A 15,983-nucleotide genomic window follows, 5' to 3' on the forward strand; every position below is an offset into this window, starting at 1 on the left:
AGTTAATAAAATTCCAAAACAGTCCCGAGTACACTGAGCACTGAGTCAGAAGACTGAACTTCTACAGTACTACCTAATTTAACATTGTCCTACGCAAGATCTGTTATGTCACAGTTTTGATGTGCTGGTTATATTTTTCCAGTATATATTAAAATAAATACATCACTATTAAAAATTTTTAGGTGGACACATGCATATTACCAAAATTATCTCATGCCCCATCCAGTGATTCACATACCAACACTTTAGGGAAATACTGCTATAAATACCATAGAAAAAGTCATTATCAAACTTTTCAATTATGAATACCCCTTTTAATAAGGAAATTTTGTAAGCCCCTACCTGAAAATAGTTATGCTTTTCTTAATTCAGATTAGGAACACTACTGTAGATTATAATACAAAACAGAATACAGCATTCAACATGGAAACAGTACCAAAAAAGTATGATGGGATTCGAAGTGAATATTCTAACAGACAATAAATACATCAAGAAGCGATATTTTGGTGTATACCTGTAACTGTGTCACACTGCTGAGATAATGGCTTAGGAGCACATCTTTGATCTGAAGACTCTGCGTTAGTTACAGGCTGCTGCATATAGGCGGAATGTCCCATTAAGATGTTCTCTGCTGCTGCTGTCAGCCTGGGCCTTTGTCCTTCACTAAGTTCACCTACACTGTTTTCCAAGTCCTGTAAAAAGTAGAAACCATTGTTACACACATTACATTAAAATCAAGTCAAAACAAGAAATATTTGTCAAATGTATCATGATGCAGACCACATGACTGCTTGAAAGCTATTTTAGGAAGTCCTTATTATGCCACATACACGCTACAGGAAAGTTAGTTTAATAAGATATCTAAGTGCAGGCTTTGTTCTCCATGTCTTATTTCTTATGAAGTTAAATACCCACTATCTGTTTTCTTCAACCTCCAAATTAGACAACAATAAAACACACCGGAAAAATGTTATTTAAAACACTAAATGCTGTCACACATTATACATTGTTCATACAGCTTAATTAGAAGAATAGAAAATTCACTTCTTGTTCTTTATGAATGAAAATTGGCTCAAGTTGTTAGTGTGAACTTTATAATAAAACAACTGATGAAAATGTACAAAAAGTATGAATATGTTTATCAAATATATGAAATAAATAAAAACTAAAAAAATGATGAATTCTATTTTCTTTTGGTATTAAAAATAATATGCCCTAATCACTAGCACATCTTGTGACTTGGAGATATTCTAATAAATGAGTTTACTAATCAAGAACTGAATAAAAATTCCAGTATATGAGAGTTCTCATGTTTTTTATTAAAAGGAGTTTAATTTCAACCAAGTAGAGTTTTTTTACTAGAATATATGAAGAAATCATTGCTGAAACATCTTTGATGACTCTGTTGATTACAAAATAAAATCTAACTGCTTAGCTCATCATTCAAGATTTTCTACAATTTGCCCTAATTATCCTCTACAGATTTGTAGCTCCCCTTATCCTGTAATCTGACTTTTCTTTAAGAATATCAGTTGCTCAACACCCTTTAAAAAAAAAAAGATTGTTTTGCAATTAATATAAAACCCTTGGAGATTCTTGGGCAAAGTTTAGAATGACAGCAGATACATTTTCCCTAGAAATTAATTAGAAATATTTCACAGTGCCTGTATTACTCTCCACTACCATATAAATGTTGTGCAATATATAGTACCTTCTCTGTTGTGAACCAATTTTTTAAGGTACTTGTAACTGCTGAACTACTTAACACCTTAATACTCTATGACCCTACTGAAGATTTAGCTTCCCTATTCACAAAATGCTCTCGTACTCATAAGCAGTTATCATTTTAATAGTATACTCAAAGCTCAGACTCATGTCAATTCTAAGTTAGGCTACCTATGGTCTCTAGTAGTACACCTGGCCCATCCACATAAATGTACAAATTGCAGTTTTGTCATCAGACTACTCTCACTGACCTGATGCTCCCTCTGGGCAAAGAGTTGTTTAAGCACAAAGAATGGTCACTATTTTCTTACCAAAGCAATATTTTAACTTACAAATGTATCATTACTACTAGTTCTTATTACAAACAAAACAAATGTTTGATAGTTCTGTAAATGTAGGATAACGCACTAAATGTCGCTGTTAATCAGACTGGCAAAAATTTAAGATTAAAAATATCATATGTGGGCTTCCCTGGTGGCACAGTGGTTGAGAGTCCCCCTGCCAATGCAGGGGACACGGGTTCGTGCCCCAGTCCGGGAAGATCCCACATGCCGCGGAGCAGCTGGGCCCGTGAGCCATGGCCACTGAGCCTGTGCATCCGGAGCCTGTGCTCCGCAACGGGAGAGGCCACAACAGTGAAAGGCCCGCGTACCGCAAAAAAAAAATATATATATATATATCATACGTGGTGTTGGAAAGGAATCTCATATAGTTGAAAAGCAATTTATTAGTGTCTATTTAAATTATAAATGCTCGTGCCTTTTGAGTAATTCCACCCCTCATCTTCTATATAAAGGCAATTCCTCATAATGTAAAAAGGATTTTATTCTTATTACAGTTTGGAGAGGAAAAAAAATTAGAACCAATCTAAAAATCCTTCAACAGTAGAATAATTAAACTAGGGTATACTACATGGTAGATAAAAAGGATATGGTGGATCTTTAGGATTTATAGTTAAATTTTAAGAATGAGATGGCAGAATAACACATACATATACCTCAAAATTATCCACACATGACCACACACAAACACACATATGCAAATGCTTAGATGCTTAGAAAAAGATCTGGAAAGGATAAACTTCCAACTTCTGGGCTTCTGGTCTAGCCAAGATGGCACACTAACAAAGGCTGCCAGCTCCCTGTCCCCAAAACAATGTTGTAGTAACTACATAAGTGGGAAGAAACCAGGATTCTGAGAGCTAAGTAAAAGTTGTGAAAAACCACTAAGAAAGACTGACGACTAGCTTGACTTGGTGTGTGTGGGGAGAAAGGGGCTGCATCTTGAGGAGGAGGGTCGCTAGAGGAGGTTTAGTGAGAAGAAAGATTGGTACAAAGTGCTGCTGTCATTCCCTTTTTCCTTCACTAACGTGAGATCATCACTGCTTGTCCCTTAACCATAAAGATCTTGGCAACAATCTGGGCTGCAGATACTAGTACCCCAGAGTAACATCAGGGAGCATGAAGGCCCAGCTGGGGTAAAAAGTTATAGGTGACATCTGACCAGGAGCCCAGGACCATTCATTCCTTTACTCTCTTCCTTCTTCACCCCAGGACAGGAATACAAAACTTCCCAAAGAAACTTCTTCCTAAGGGTTTTAAAGACACAACAACCATCAGAAACACTAAACGGTAGAGTACCAGCAAACAGCAGTGGCCACGATCAATAGTGGTTCTGTGCTGCCTGAGACGCCATCCCTGGGGCTCATCTCCTCCTCTCTTCTTATATTCACAGGAACAGACTATGGCCTGATTTTAGTCCTTACGCAATAGGATTTCTCACAGAATAGCTTATTCCCACCACCACCACCCCACCCACCCCGGCCCCGGAACATGAGTTCATATACCAAAAGAAACAGATACTCTTATAAAGCAGAAACTAACACATCATTGTAAAGCAATTATACTCCAGTAAAGATGTTAAAAAAAGAAACAGATACTCGAGGAATCAATTAGTGTTTAAAAAAAAAAGTGAAAAACATTAATCATACATACATACACACAAGGAATAAAGAAAGATATTAACAATGTGAAACAAAAAATCATTTAAAAAAAAGAACCAAGACTATCAGATATGAAAAATATAATAAATCACATAAATAGTAGGCTAAAGAACAACTTAGTGGTTGGCAGATCAGATTGAAGAACTCTCCCAGAAGAGAGTAGGAAAGAATGAAGACATAGAAAGTCTAAGAGATAAAACAAGCAGAAGCAGAAGTATTAATATTTGGAAATAACAGTTCTAGCCAGAGGGGGAAAAATGAGAGGAAGAAAAAATTGAAAAAGTAGTGAGAGAAATTTCCCAGCATTAAAAAGATGGAAAAGTCTGAGCATCAAGTGAATAAATGAACCAATATTACTGATTTCAAAAATGAAGGAAAGAGGGATTAGTTAGTGGAACTTTTAAACTACACTGACATTTCTACTATTTTTTGTGCCATTTGTTTGTCTCATTTTCTCTCTCCTCTTTCTCTCTCAGCCTACTGGTTTCTATACTAAGCAGCATAGTTTCTACAGCTATGAGAGTACTTTCTTGAGTTTAGCAACAGCAATCACTAGTATCTTTCCAGTGAAATCAATTTTTGGTCAATAGCTAAGCAAAGTTGCAGAAAATTTAGTCATTTTTCAATAAGAAGGAGTAAGTTAAATTTCCATTTTTTCCATTACTAAGTTCCATATCTTTTTTCTTCTACCTTTCCTAAGAATTAAAATTTTTAAGATAAAAATTAATAGAAAATAAAGCCAGTCATCTCCTTGGATTCTGTATAGTCTTCAGATCTTCAGCTCATCTAAAGCCAGTTTCACACCTGTTCAAGCAAAGACAACCAAATACAATAGAAAGAATACTAAATAGAATCAAGAATCCTCGTCCCACCTCTACCATTAACCAGCCTGAGCAACGACACTGTACATTTCCACCTGGAATTTCCTTAAGCACCTTAAACTTAATGTTTCAAATCAAATTCATTACCTTCCCCACAATACTTAGCACTCTTCTCTCTGCTTTTCTAAGCCAACAGCTATACAACCACAACTTCCCTTAACCAGTTACCAATTATTGCCAATCAGTACTCTTATATTTAAATCTCTCTCCTTTCTATTTCTACTTAACTGCCTTTGTTCATGTTCTCATTCTGGACTACTCCAGTGGTGTTCTGACAAACCTCTATCTTTCCCTCACTTGTCCATGGCTCCATATGTCTTCCTAAATATCTTAGCCTGTGACTCCCTTGCCCAAAAATATCTTAAGGGGCTCCATAGTGTCCAAGCCTTACCATGGCCTACAAGGTTCTTTACGATCATATTGTTCAATCTACTTCTCCAGCTATTTGATCAGTTACTGCATGGTAGAGTAATTGTTTAAGCTCTTTTCTCCCTACAGGACTGTAAGCTGCTTAAAGGTAGGGACCCTGACTCATTCATCTTTGTACCTTTTCGGAGGCTGTGTCTGGCATATAGTAGATACTCAGTAAATGGTTGCAGAAAGAAAGAAAGAATGAATGAACGATCCTCACAAATCATTTGAAAGGGCTTCAGCTTTTTTCATCTGTAGAATAAGAGAGTTGGAACAGATGGCCTAAATTCCTTTCAGCTGTAAAACTCATAACTACGGTTCTAGGTTAAAGTTACTGCAAGGCTGATCCCTGAGTAAGCTGAAGTATTAGAGTGTTTTAACTAAAAGTAGGAATATTTTTGTTATCTTTTTCCTGTATTTAGATCTAACAGAAAAAAAAATTAAGGTTAAAAAATACCTCTGAACGATAGACCATTTGCTGTGAAACTAACGATTCCTGGTTTTGTTTAGCAAGAAGAGAAAGAATTGCATCAGCATGAATTTCTTTATGGGGCATCCTAATCACTTGTCCTTCGCTGGGAGGATCATCTTCCTAAGTAAAATATAAAGACAATACAATAAAAAAACAAAAATTAATGCATCAATTACATTTTTCATAATTTATGATTAATAAAACTTAACAGTCATCATGAACATGGTCATATTAGCACTTTACAGAAAGAAGATGGACTCTTTATTATCATTTAGATCTCACTTCCATTCTAAAAACCCTTTATTTTTGCCTCAAATGTAAATAACGGTATAAAATAATTGGGTTACATTTAAACTAGAGATTTACTATAAAATCATATGAAAGCTGGACCCTTTGTCCCATGTGATTGAGTTACAATGATTCATAAACGTTTTATACAGCGTCATCAAGTTTTTGGCTCACACGGTTTCCTGCTTCATGTTGATGCAGCACACAAAGCTGCGCCCCCAGTGTGGCAATGGGGGCAAAGCACTGTAGCAGTGGTGCAATCTGGACCACAGGCAGAAATGAAAAACTGCAGAAATACGCTGAGGCACCTACAGACCTTTGATTGTCCATTTGCCTTTGCGCTGACCTCCAGTACTCACTAGGGAGCAGGTACTGAAAGCCCTAGTTGGAAGACCCAGCTTAGACTTCTTGGTGCCTCAAAATAGACCAGTCCCGAAAATGAAGGACAGTGTGGGTGGGCCACAGAGTCAGAAAACTGGATTCCCTTGTAAATACAAGGATTAGCATGATTTTAAACTCCATTAATAGTATTTTTTTTTTTTTACTTAAGTATCTTACATTTAATGAAATAAAGTTTAACTCTGCAGTACAAGTCTTTATCCCCCAGGTGTACACAGATAAATACCTACTGGTACATAACTGCAAAGTTAGTCTTTTTCAAGATTGTACTTCTGCATGTGATTTTATCATGAATTTGTAGCATATCTGATTTAGGCTTAGTAAAGATATCAAAATTAAAGTTTAGTTTCAAATGTAAAAAAAGAAATATGTTATAATTTAGTCCTGGTTCAGTTCAGCTATTTAAACAAACTTAAATGTGCTTTGGCACCATGATAAAGTTCTAAGAATGGATAAAAATGCCCTAATGACATATTAAGTAAGCCAAATGTTATTGTAATGCTCCTCTGAAAATAAAGACTTCTCCTTTATGCTTCCCCCCATATTATTTTATAAAAGTGATTTCCACTCTCTTCAGAACAGACTCAATTACTTGTAATAAATAATTACCGTTAGAAAAGTAACTGCCCTATTAAAATCTTATCAAAACTCTCCTTCATTAATTATTTCATACTCCTACACATAGTTAAGCAAATTGTTTTAACACATTTTATTACTTGAATGTATGAATCTCCAGATTTGGCATCTTTACCCTACTGTGTCTTTAATAGTGTAGAGATGCTACATGGCATCTTTTGCTTTTTGTTTGTTGGACTTGACAAACACCGGACACACACACCCAGCTGCTTGCAACTCAAGCTTTAGGATTCAGATAGCTCCTATTAGAACTCAAAATTTACAGTTTTTAGCTTAAGTTGATAGCTTAAGATGAAAGGCAAATTATCATGTATCCATATAAAAAGAGTTGTGGATCTATCACTATACAGCTATGTGACACAAACAAGTGATTTAACCTCATTCATCGCAAAGTAAAATGAGTAGTTACTATTTTTAACGAAGAATGAGCATCATCTTTTGGGATGCTTTTTAAAAATATACAGGTTTAGGCTTCTAACCGCCCACACACATGCATGCATACCATATAACACTCATGACCTACCGAATCAACATATCAGAGGGTGGGGGCAGGATGCATATTTTTAAAAGCTCCACTGGTGAATTTAATATACAATCCTAGTTTACATCACTTGAATAGGCTGCTTTAAAGAAATTTCTAGGGAGTTCCCTGGTGGCCTAGTGGTTAGGATTCTGGGCTTTCATTGCTGTGGCTCAGGTTCAATCCCTGGTCATGGAACTGAGATCCCGCAAGCTGCGTGGCACGGCCAAAAAGAAAGAAAAAATAAGAAATTTCTAGCATTATGATTGTAAGGGGATAGAAGGGCATGTTGTTTCAAAAGTACACCAATCTCTCTCTTTTTTCATCATGATCCTATATAATGATACAAATGGAAAAATAAAAATGCAACTAGACTTCTAAAACTTCCAGTCAAGGTGGAGTAATAAGGACCAGGTACACCCACCCCCTTGAAACAACTAAAAAATGGACAAAGTATGTGAAAAACTGCATTTCAAGACATGGAACATCAGGTAACAAAAGACAGTGATCCCTGAGAAATGAAAAACAAGTCAGAAGAACCCTGTGACTGCTCCAGCTTACCATCTGTGAGTTTCCAGGCTGTGGCACAGGAGCCTAAGCTAAGAAGATGGAGCTGAAACTCCAGGGAGGCCAAGACAGCTAGAGTTCATAAAACGGACGGCTAGAAAAGTGAAAGCTGCAGAGGGAGAAAACTCTGAAAATCTACAGAAGATCCCCTTTGAGTATTAAGCTGAGTACTACTCAGCAGATGCTTTGGAGACAATTACATGAGGCTGCAGGAATGAGCACCTGAGAAGGGGCTGGATATAACACTGCCTGATGCTCACACAGGGCTGGGATGGTTGTTCCCACTAGCCAGGCTGGAAAACCTCATTAATGAGGCACTGGGTGGAGTACATAGAAGTGTCTTCTCTCCATAGCGGGGGATAAATAGCCCTAGATTGAGTACTGTTCTGGTACTGCCTAACAAATCTTAAAAGCAAGACTCAAAAGGGTAAAACTGTCTCTAAGTACTTAACCATGTCCTGAGCAAAGCTCCAAAATATTTATAGTAATATAAAACATAGAAGGAAAAAGTCTATGCAAAATTTTGGCAGATCAAATTAAACAGCTTTTCTTTTTTAAATTTAATTAATTTATTTTTGGCTGCATTGGGTCTTCATTGCTGAGCACAGGCTTTCTCTAGTTGCAGTGAGGGGGGGCTACTCTTCGTTGCGGTGCATGGGCTTCTTGTTGCAGTGGCTTCTCTTGTTGCAGAGCATGGGTTCTAGGCACACGGGCTTCAGTAGTTGTGGCTCACGGGCTCCAGAGCACAGGCTCAGTAATTGTGGCACATGGGCTTAGTTGCTCCGCGGCATGTGGGATCTTCCTGGACCAGGGCTCAAACCCGTGTCCCCTGCATTGGCGGGGGAATTCTTAACCACTGAGCCACCAGGGAAGCCCTAAACAGCTTTTCTCAAAAATTAAGATATAACTACCATATTATCCATCCATTCCACCCCTAGATATTTGCCAGAGAGAAATGAAGGCATATGTCAATACAAAGACTTGTACACAAGTCTTCATAGCAGCTTTATGTGTAATAGCTCCCAACTGGAAATGAACCCAAACGTCCATCAACAGGTGAATAGGCAAACTGTGGCACATCCATACAATAGGGCACTGCTCAGCAATAATAAGGAATGAACTATGATACAAAGTATAACACAGATAAATCTCAAAATAATTATGCTGAGTTAAAACAATCAGACAAAAAAAAAAGAATACATGCCACATGATTCCATTTATATACATCTAGAAATGGAAACTAATCTATAGTTACAGAAAGTAGATCAGTGGTTACTGGAAGAGGTATAGAGAATGAGAGGAATGATGAGAGATGAGAAGGAGGGATTACAAAAGGGCCTGAGGAGAGATTTGGGAGTGATGGATGATGAATATGTTCATTACATTAACTGTGGTAATGGCTTTACAGATATATACATATGTCAAAAATTATCAAATAAGTTTTTTTTTAAAGAGCAACAATAATAGCAATGCTTAGCAAAGGCTATGGATGAATGTAGATGAAAGTTGAGCACAACTACCCTTACTTGCTTAGGTTGTTTGAAAACATAAAAAGTAAAGATTTCTATTCATTAATAATTTTCAAAAGAAAATCCCTATTATCATTTCTGTATGGTATTTTTATATATATTATACATGTTGATATATATGTTAAGATATATATTTTTAAATGCGAATTTTCCTTCCATAAAGCTAGATAATAACTAGGAGAGTTAGTACCCTTGGGTCCTATTTCAGTATTTTTTTTAAAATCTTTACTTATTTATTTATTTTGGCTGTGCCAGGTCTTAGTTGTGGCAGGTGGACTTCTTAGTTGCGGCATGTGGACTTCTTAGTTGCAGTATGTGGACTCTTAGTTGCAGCATGCATGTGGGATCTAGTTCCCTGACCCCACAGTTCCCCAGGGATCAAACCCGGGCCCCCTGTATTGGGACCACAGAGTCTTACCCACTGGACCACCAGGGAATTCCCAGTATTTTTTTTTAAAGCCACTAAATTCAATTATTTTTTAGCATAAAGAATTATAATCACAATTAGGGAAAAATTACAAACGTATTATAAGAGAGTTGGTTTCCACAGCTAAGGTCCTGCCTGAAACACTGTAAAGGCAACATATCCAGGTGACAATGTGCCTTGAGTTAGATTTTCATTACCTAATTACATTAACTGCATTTTTCAACTACTGGAGCCACAGGGGTTAACAACAATTTCCTATTCATTCTCACAATTATGATAATGAAATGTGTAAATATGATAATGACATGTGTAAGAAACCTTAAATTCCTTCATGGATATTTTATTAAATTTTATGACTATAACTCAAATATTTGAGAAAAAACCCTGATCAGTAGCAACAAGTTTATCAAGATATTCTTCATCTCAGAATTCAATGTGGAGTCAATCACTTCTTACCATTTCGAGGGCATCATGCAGAGTACTGGATAAGCTATCATTTAGGTTTGTCAGATACAGTCCTTCATCTCCTAAAACTAGAAATTAAAATGCAAAAATTTGGAAAAAAGAAGAAACATAAATTTAGTAAATAATCTCACCATAAAGCCACAGAATATTACACTTAAAACACAATAAAAATACTGGCAAAGTTCATAAATTATAGTTCACAAGCTATTCAATCTCACTAGCTCTTTGAGAAGCACATTTTAGGGGCTTCCCTGGTGGCGCAGTTGTTGGGAGTCTGCCTGCCGATGCAGGGGACGCGGGTTTGTGTCCCGGTCCGGGAGGATCCCACATGCCGCAGAGCGGCTGGGCCTGTGAGCCACGGCCGCTGAGCCTGCGCGTCCGGAGCCTGTGCTCCGCAACGGGAGAGGCCACAACAGTGAGAGGCCCGCGTACCGCAAAAAAAGAAAAGCACATTTTATAACAAAGATGAGATTTTTGTTTCAGTTACCAGCTTGTCAGAAATTAAAAAGAGCTATTAAACATCACTGTAACCATGAAATTAAAAAGAGGCACTCCTATATACTACTGATATAATTGATAACAGATTAAAATTAAAAACCGATTCACCTTTCTGGAGAGCATGTTGGCAATGTATTGCTATTTAATTTTATTTTTTTGGCTACGCTGTGTGGCTTGTGGGATTTTTTAGTTCCCCAAACAGGGACTGAACCCAGGGCCCTGGCAGTGAGCACATGCAGCCCTAACCACTGGACCGCCAGGGAATTCCCTATGTATTGCTATTTTAAAGGTGCATACTCTGACTCAGCAATTCCACTTCTAGGCATGTATTCTAAGGAAGTTATCAGTTATGGAAGTTCACAAAGATAAATAAATATACGTGCAAGGATGGTCAGTGGATAGTTATGTATAGTATGAAAATACTGAAAACAATCTAAATGCCCACCACTATGGCACTGTTTTAGCAGACTACCCAGCCACTAAAAAAAAGAGGTAGGGCTATATGTATTAATATAGAAAAATGTCTATAACATATTTAAGGTTAAAGAATTCAGATTTCAGAACAATATGTATAATATGACCCTACTTAAAAGGTAAAAATATATATACATACAAATGTATTTAGGTGTCTATATATGCATAGAAAAAAAAAGACTGGAAGGGTATACCCCAAACTTTCAACAGTGATATTATTTCTGGAGGGTGGGATTTATGAGGGAGATTTTACATTCTGAGGTTAAGGTGTAGAAAAGTTAACTTGCGGAGTCCATGTTCTTTCTACTATACCCTGTTACATCTTGAAAATTAAGTAAAAACACTTTAAACAGAAAAGTATTACTTAGGAATTATCATAAGCCAACCAGTGAAATCAACTGATGCAAAATTAACTTACTCTTACGAGCCACTTTTTGACCACAATTAAATAAAATCTCTCCTTCAGAGATGGGTCTATCTAAGGTTTCAGTTTCAGTGGCAGTAACGCTCAAGGTACTCTCCATTGTTGATGAATCTGAACTTGGCATCTGTATGGGGGAAGGGGCCTTGGTTCCAGCAGGAAGCGGCATAAGGGGAACTGGCTCTGGAGGTGCAGGCTGAGCAGGGAAGTCCATGCTCTCAGGTTCTTCATCCGTGGCCACAGACATTACACTAAGAAGAAAGAGACATAGTTTGAATGTATTACATCGGTGAAGGCCTATATTAATTTTTATATAAAAAAAAGATTCAAAAGTACTATGTCTCCTTTAGACATTTCTATATCAATATATAGATATATCTATATATTTCTATAATCTGCACTACTATAATTAACCAACAAGATTTATTTTTCGAAAATCATCTTCATGCTTTAATCACAGACCATCTTGAAAGTTCCACCATCTCTAAAATAAATCTACATAGGGATATATGGTAATATAAAAGTTAACTGATCATAGTAAATGAAGATTCACACTGGGGAAAAATCTTCTATTTTATTAACAATATTATAGATATTTTTATTTTAATCTGTTTCCCCCAAAATTTTGTTTTAAAAGAAGAGAACTGAAAGTATAAATAAATATGGTAAAAATTTTAAAAACGTAAAATTTATGAAACTTCTTCCTACTCAAGTATAGATTAGCTTGTGGTTTATCAACCTTCATTTATCGTTTCTGATGTTTTCAATGGGTCACCTAAGTCAACATAAGTTGAAATGTATAGTTACTAAAAATGAATATACTGTCATTTACATAGCTCTCGGGTGAAGTTCTTTTTGAAGAGAGTTGGGATTCTCTTCTTCCAGTGGCAGGTCTCCATTACTCCATGGCTTGGGAAGCTCTGGGCTTGACATCTTCAATTTATCAATAGAAGTCTCTGACAAAGTTGGGGTAACAGCTGCTGCGGGAGGAGGTGTAGTTGCAGGGGTAACAGTTGGAGTATTAACAAGTGTGATGGGAGGCATATTATTTCCTAAAGGTTTTTTGTAAAAGCAAAAAAAAGTCAATAAGAATTCCACAGGAAGGCAAGATATATTGTTTAACATTTTGGCATACAAATAATGGCAACAAGAATTAATAATAATAATGATGGCCATTAATGGGAAAAGTTCCAAATTAATTTAGTAAAGTACAAAAAATAACCTTGAAAAGACATCACTTTCAACATCACCATGAACTTAAAATAGTCTAAATGTCTACTAGATTATATACTTTAAAAAGTGGTAACCAACCCCTTAGTTTCCTTGTAAGAAAAAATGACTTACTAGAACCTAGTAAGCAACAGGTATGTGTATACTAATCTATGAAGACTCTTATAAAACAAACCATGATATTTTATTTAATAGTTGCTAAAATTAAAACTGAGTTATAGAAATAAGGTTTCTACCTTCTTCAGCAAATATTTCTTTCATGGGAAAAGCTACATCATGATCTGAAACACAGGGAGAAGAATCTGGAGTTTTTACCAACACACGCTCCTCAGGAGGTGATGAAGGTGAGAGAGGAGGAGTTGGCTGTGGGGTAGCCACTGGGGTACACACTCTTGCCTAAAATAAATAAAACAAGATAAGTGGTGCTTACAATCCCCAAATAAGGGTAATTTGAAAAATAAAATGATCTCATTCAGAGTTACATAAAATTTAAATGGATGGGGGGTAAAAATGGAGTCCTCTGTATCCTAGCTATTGAACTTCTAGCTCTTAGTTTCAAGACCGGACTACAGAAAGCCTCCAGCAACTGAAACAGCTCTGCCTCTGAACTAGGTCCCCTTATCTAATATAGAGAGGAAGATTAAACAGACAGCTGAAGATCAAACCCAAACACAAACTGGGTAAACCATGTAACAGAAAGAGAGCATTTTAACTAATTGACAAGATATCAAAAACCTCCTTTCAGTACAAAAGAACAAAGCTTATAAAAAGCAATGGAAGGATAAGAAAAAGTAGGGGGGATAAAAGGAAGACAATGTAAAGATGGAAAGTCCTGGGGAAGAAAAAAGCACACATTTTAAAATCAATTTGTTAAACAGGTAATTCAAACTTCAAAAGGATGATGGTGAAAATTAAGTCTCCTTTCCTACCCATGTCCTATATACTTAGTTCCTTTCCTCAGAATTATCAAATATAATCTTAAGTCATTTTTTTATGTCCAGAATACTCTATTTTTTAAATTTTTTATATAATTTTTAAAGGTTATACTAGGTTTACAGTTATTATAAAATATTGGCTATATTCCTACTTTAAAATTTTTTTTATTGAAGTATAGTTGATTTACAATGTTGTGTTAGTTTCAGGTGTACAGCAAAGTGATTCAGTTATACATATGCATACATATATATATTCTTTTTCAGATTCTTTTCCACTATAGGTTATCACAAGATATTGAATATAGTTCCCTGTGCTATACAGTAGGTCCTTGTTGTTTATCTATTTTATATATAGTAGCTTATATAAACTACTAATTTGTTAATCCCAAACTCCTAATTTATCCCTTCCCTACCTCTCCTAGGTAACCATAAGCTTATTTTCTATGTTTGTGAGTCTTTCTGTTTGGTAAATAAGTTCATTTGTATCACTGTTTTAGAATCCACATATAAATGCTATTGTATGATATTAGTCTTTCTCTGTCTGCCTTAGATAATCTCTAGGTCCATCCATGTTGCTGCAAATGGCAAAATTTCGTTCTTTTTTATGGCTCAGTAGTGTTCCATTGTGTGTATGTGTGTGTGTGTGTGTGTGTGTGTGTGTATACACCACATCTTCTTTATCCATTCATCTGCTGATGGACACTTAGGTTGCTCCTGTAACCTGGCAATTGTAAGTAACGCTGCTATGAGCGTTGGGGTGCATGTATCTTTTCAAATTAGTGTCTTTGGTTTTTTTGGATATATACCCAGCAGTGGGATTGCTGGGTCATATGGTAATTCCATTTTTAGTTTTTTGAGACTTAAGTCATTTCATATGTGTATAGATTTTCTATAGAATAAATTCCCAGAAGTGAGACTGCTTGGTTAAAGGGTTAATTGCATTCTTAATTTGAATACATATTGCCAAATTTCCCTCTACACGGTTATTTTATCAATGCAATAACACCAGAAGGTATGAGAATTCCCAATTCCCAAAGATTTGCTGAACAATGGTGTTAATCAAACTTTTAGAGTGTTACCAATTTGATCAGTAAAAATGGATTCAATGATTTTTTTTTCTCACTATCAGTGAGACTGACCATCTTTTTGTATGTATGTGGGCCATTTGTATTTCCTTTTTGTGTGTGAACTGTCTGGACATGTCTTTTCCCCATTTTTCTATTTGTCCTTTTTTTCTCTTTCTAAAACATATTTTTATAGTGGGGTGACTGGCCTTTATTCTGTATTATGAGTTGCAAAGAGATACACAATTTAAAAATTATGAAGCATATCAGAAATTCTATAGCATTGCTTAATTATTAGCATATTCTTAGCTTTGTTTTTTAAGTGACAGAAATATACTATGTTTTATTCTTCTTGACTGCATAAACCTATAGCCTAAGACTGCTGTTTTCAAAAATAATGCTACTGACTCATCATGAGAGGATTTAAAGGTATCCTACTAGTCTTGGTAATGGGTAATAATGATAAACAATGAGTTACTGAGTATTTACCAAGTTCCAGGCCTTAGATTAAGCTCTTTCATATATCATCTTATTGAATCTTCCACAAAATCTTCTATGATGGCTCACAAGATACAGTATCATAAAGATGTCAATTCTCCTCAAATTAAACCAATCAAAATTGAATTAATTCCCCCCAAAATCCCAACAAAATATTTTACAGAACTTGAAAATTAATTTTAAAACATATATCGAAGATGAAAAGGCCAAAAAAAGCCATGGCAATTCTGAAGATAAGGAACAATATGGCAATGGGGGAGGGGAACTTGGCCTCCTTAATATTTGGAAAGCAGATTTTGGTAAAGCCGTCATCATTTAAACTCTGAGTATTTTATCTCTAGTATACAGACAAGACTAAAGTAACAGAGCTGAGGGTTCATATTCAGAACTTCCCAACTCCAGAGTCCATGCTCTCAACAATTATATTTATTTCCTACTTATACTGATTTTTCTGTATTTTCTCATTAAATCACCCTTATGAAAATATCTGAAATATATGGGCAGAAGACAAACCAAATTTAATTAGCATAGAGATAACCAC

The 15,983-nt window shown here is 35.9% G+C and overlaps 1 protein-coding gene across 10 annotated transcripts in view; it reads right to left on the reverse strand.

The window, feature by feature from the left end:
* KIAA0586 (KIAA0586 ortholog) overlaps positions 1-15,983 on the reverse strand; it is a 125,367-nt gene that overhangs the window by 42,025 nt on the left and 67,359 nt on the right. For all 10 annotated transcript variants that reach the window (XM_024731470.1, XM_024731465.1, XM_024731467.1 and 7 more), the window contains 6 exons: positions 13,182-13,341; positions 12,548-12,767; positions 11,713-11,966; positions 10,314-10,390; positions 5,477-5,611; positions 515-692 (listed from right to left, as the gene is read on the reverse strand). In XM_024731470.1, the coding sequence (XP_024587238.1) occupies positions 515-692; positions 5,477-5,611; positions 10,314-10,390; positions 11,713-11,966; positions 12,548-12,767; positions 13,182-13,341 (1,024 nt within the window). The remainder of the gene's footprint in view (positions 1-514; positions 693-5,476; positions 5,612-10,313; positions 10,391-11,712; positions 11,967-12,547; positions 12,768-13,181; positions 13,342-15,983) is intronic.

The sequence above is a fragment of the Neophocaena asiaeorientalis genome, unplaced genomic scaffold (genome assembly GCF_003031525.2).
Source record: "Neophocaena asiaeorientalis asiaeorientalis breed wild unplaced genomic scaffold, Neophocaena_asiaeorientalis_V1.1 scaffold603, whole genome shotgun sequence".
NCBI lineage: Eukaryota > Metazoa > Chordata > Mammalia > Artiodactyla > Phocoenidae > Neophocaena > Neophocaena asiaeorientalis.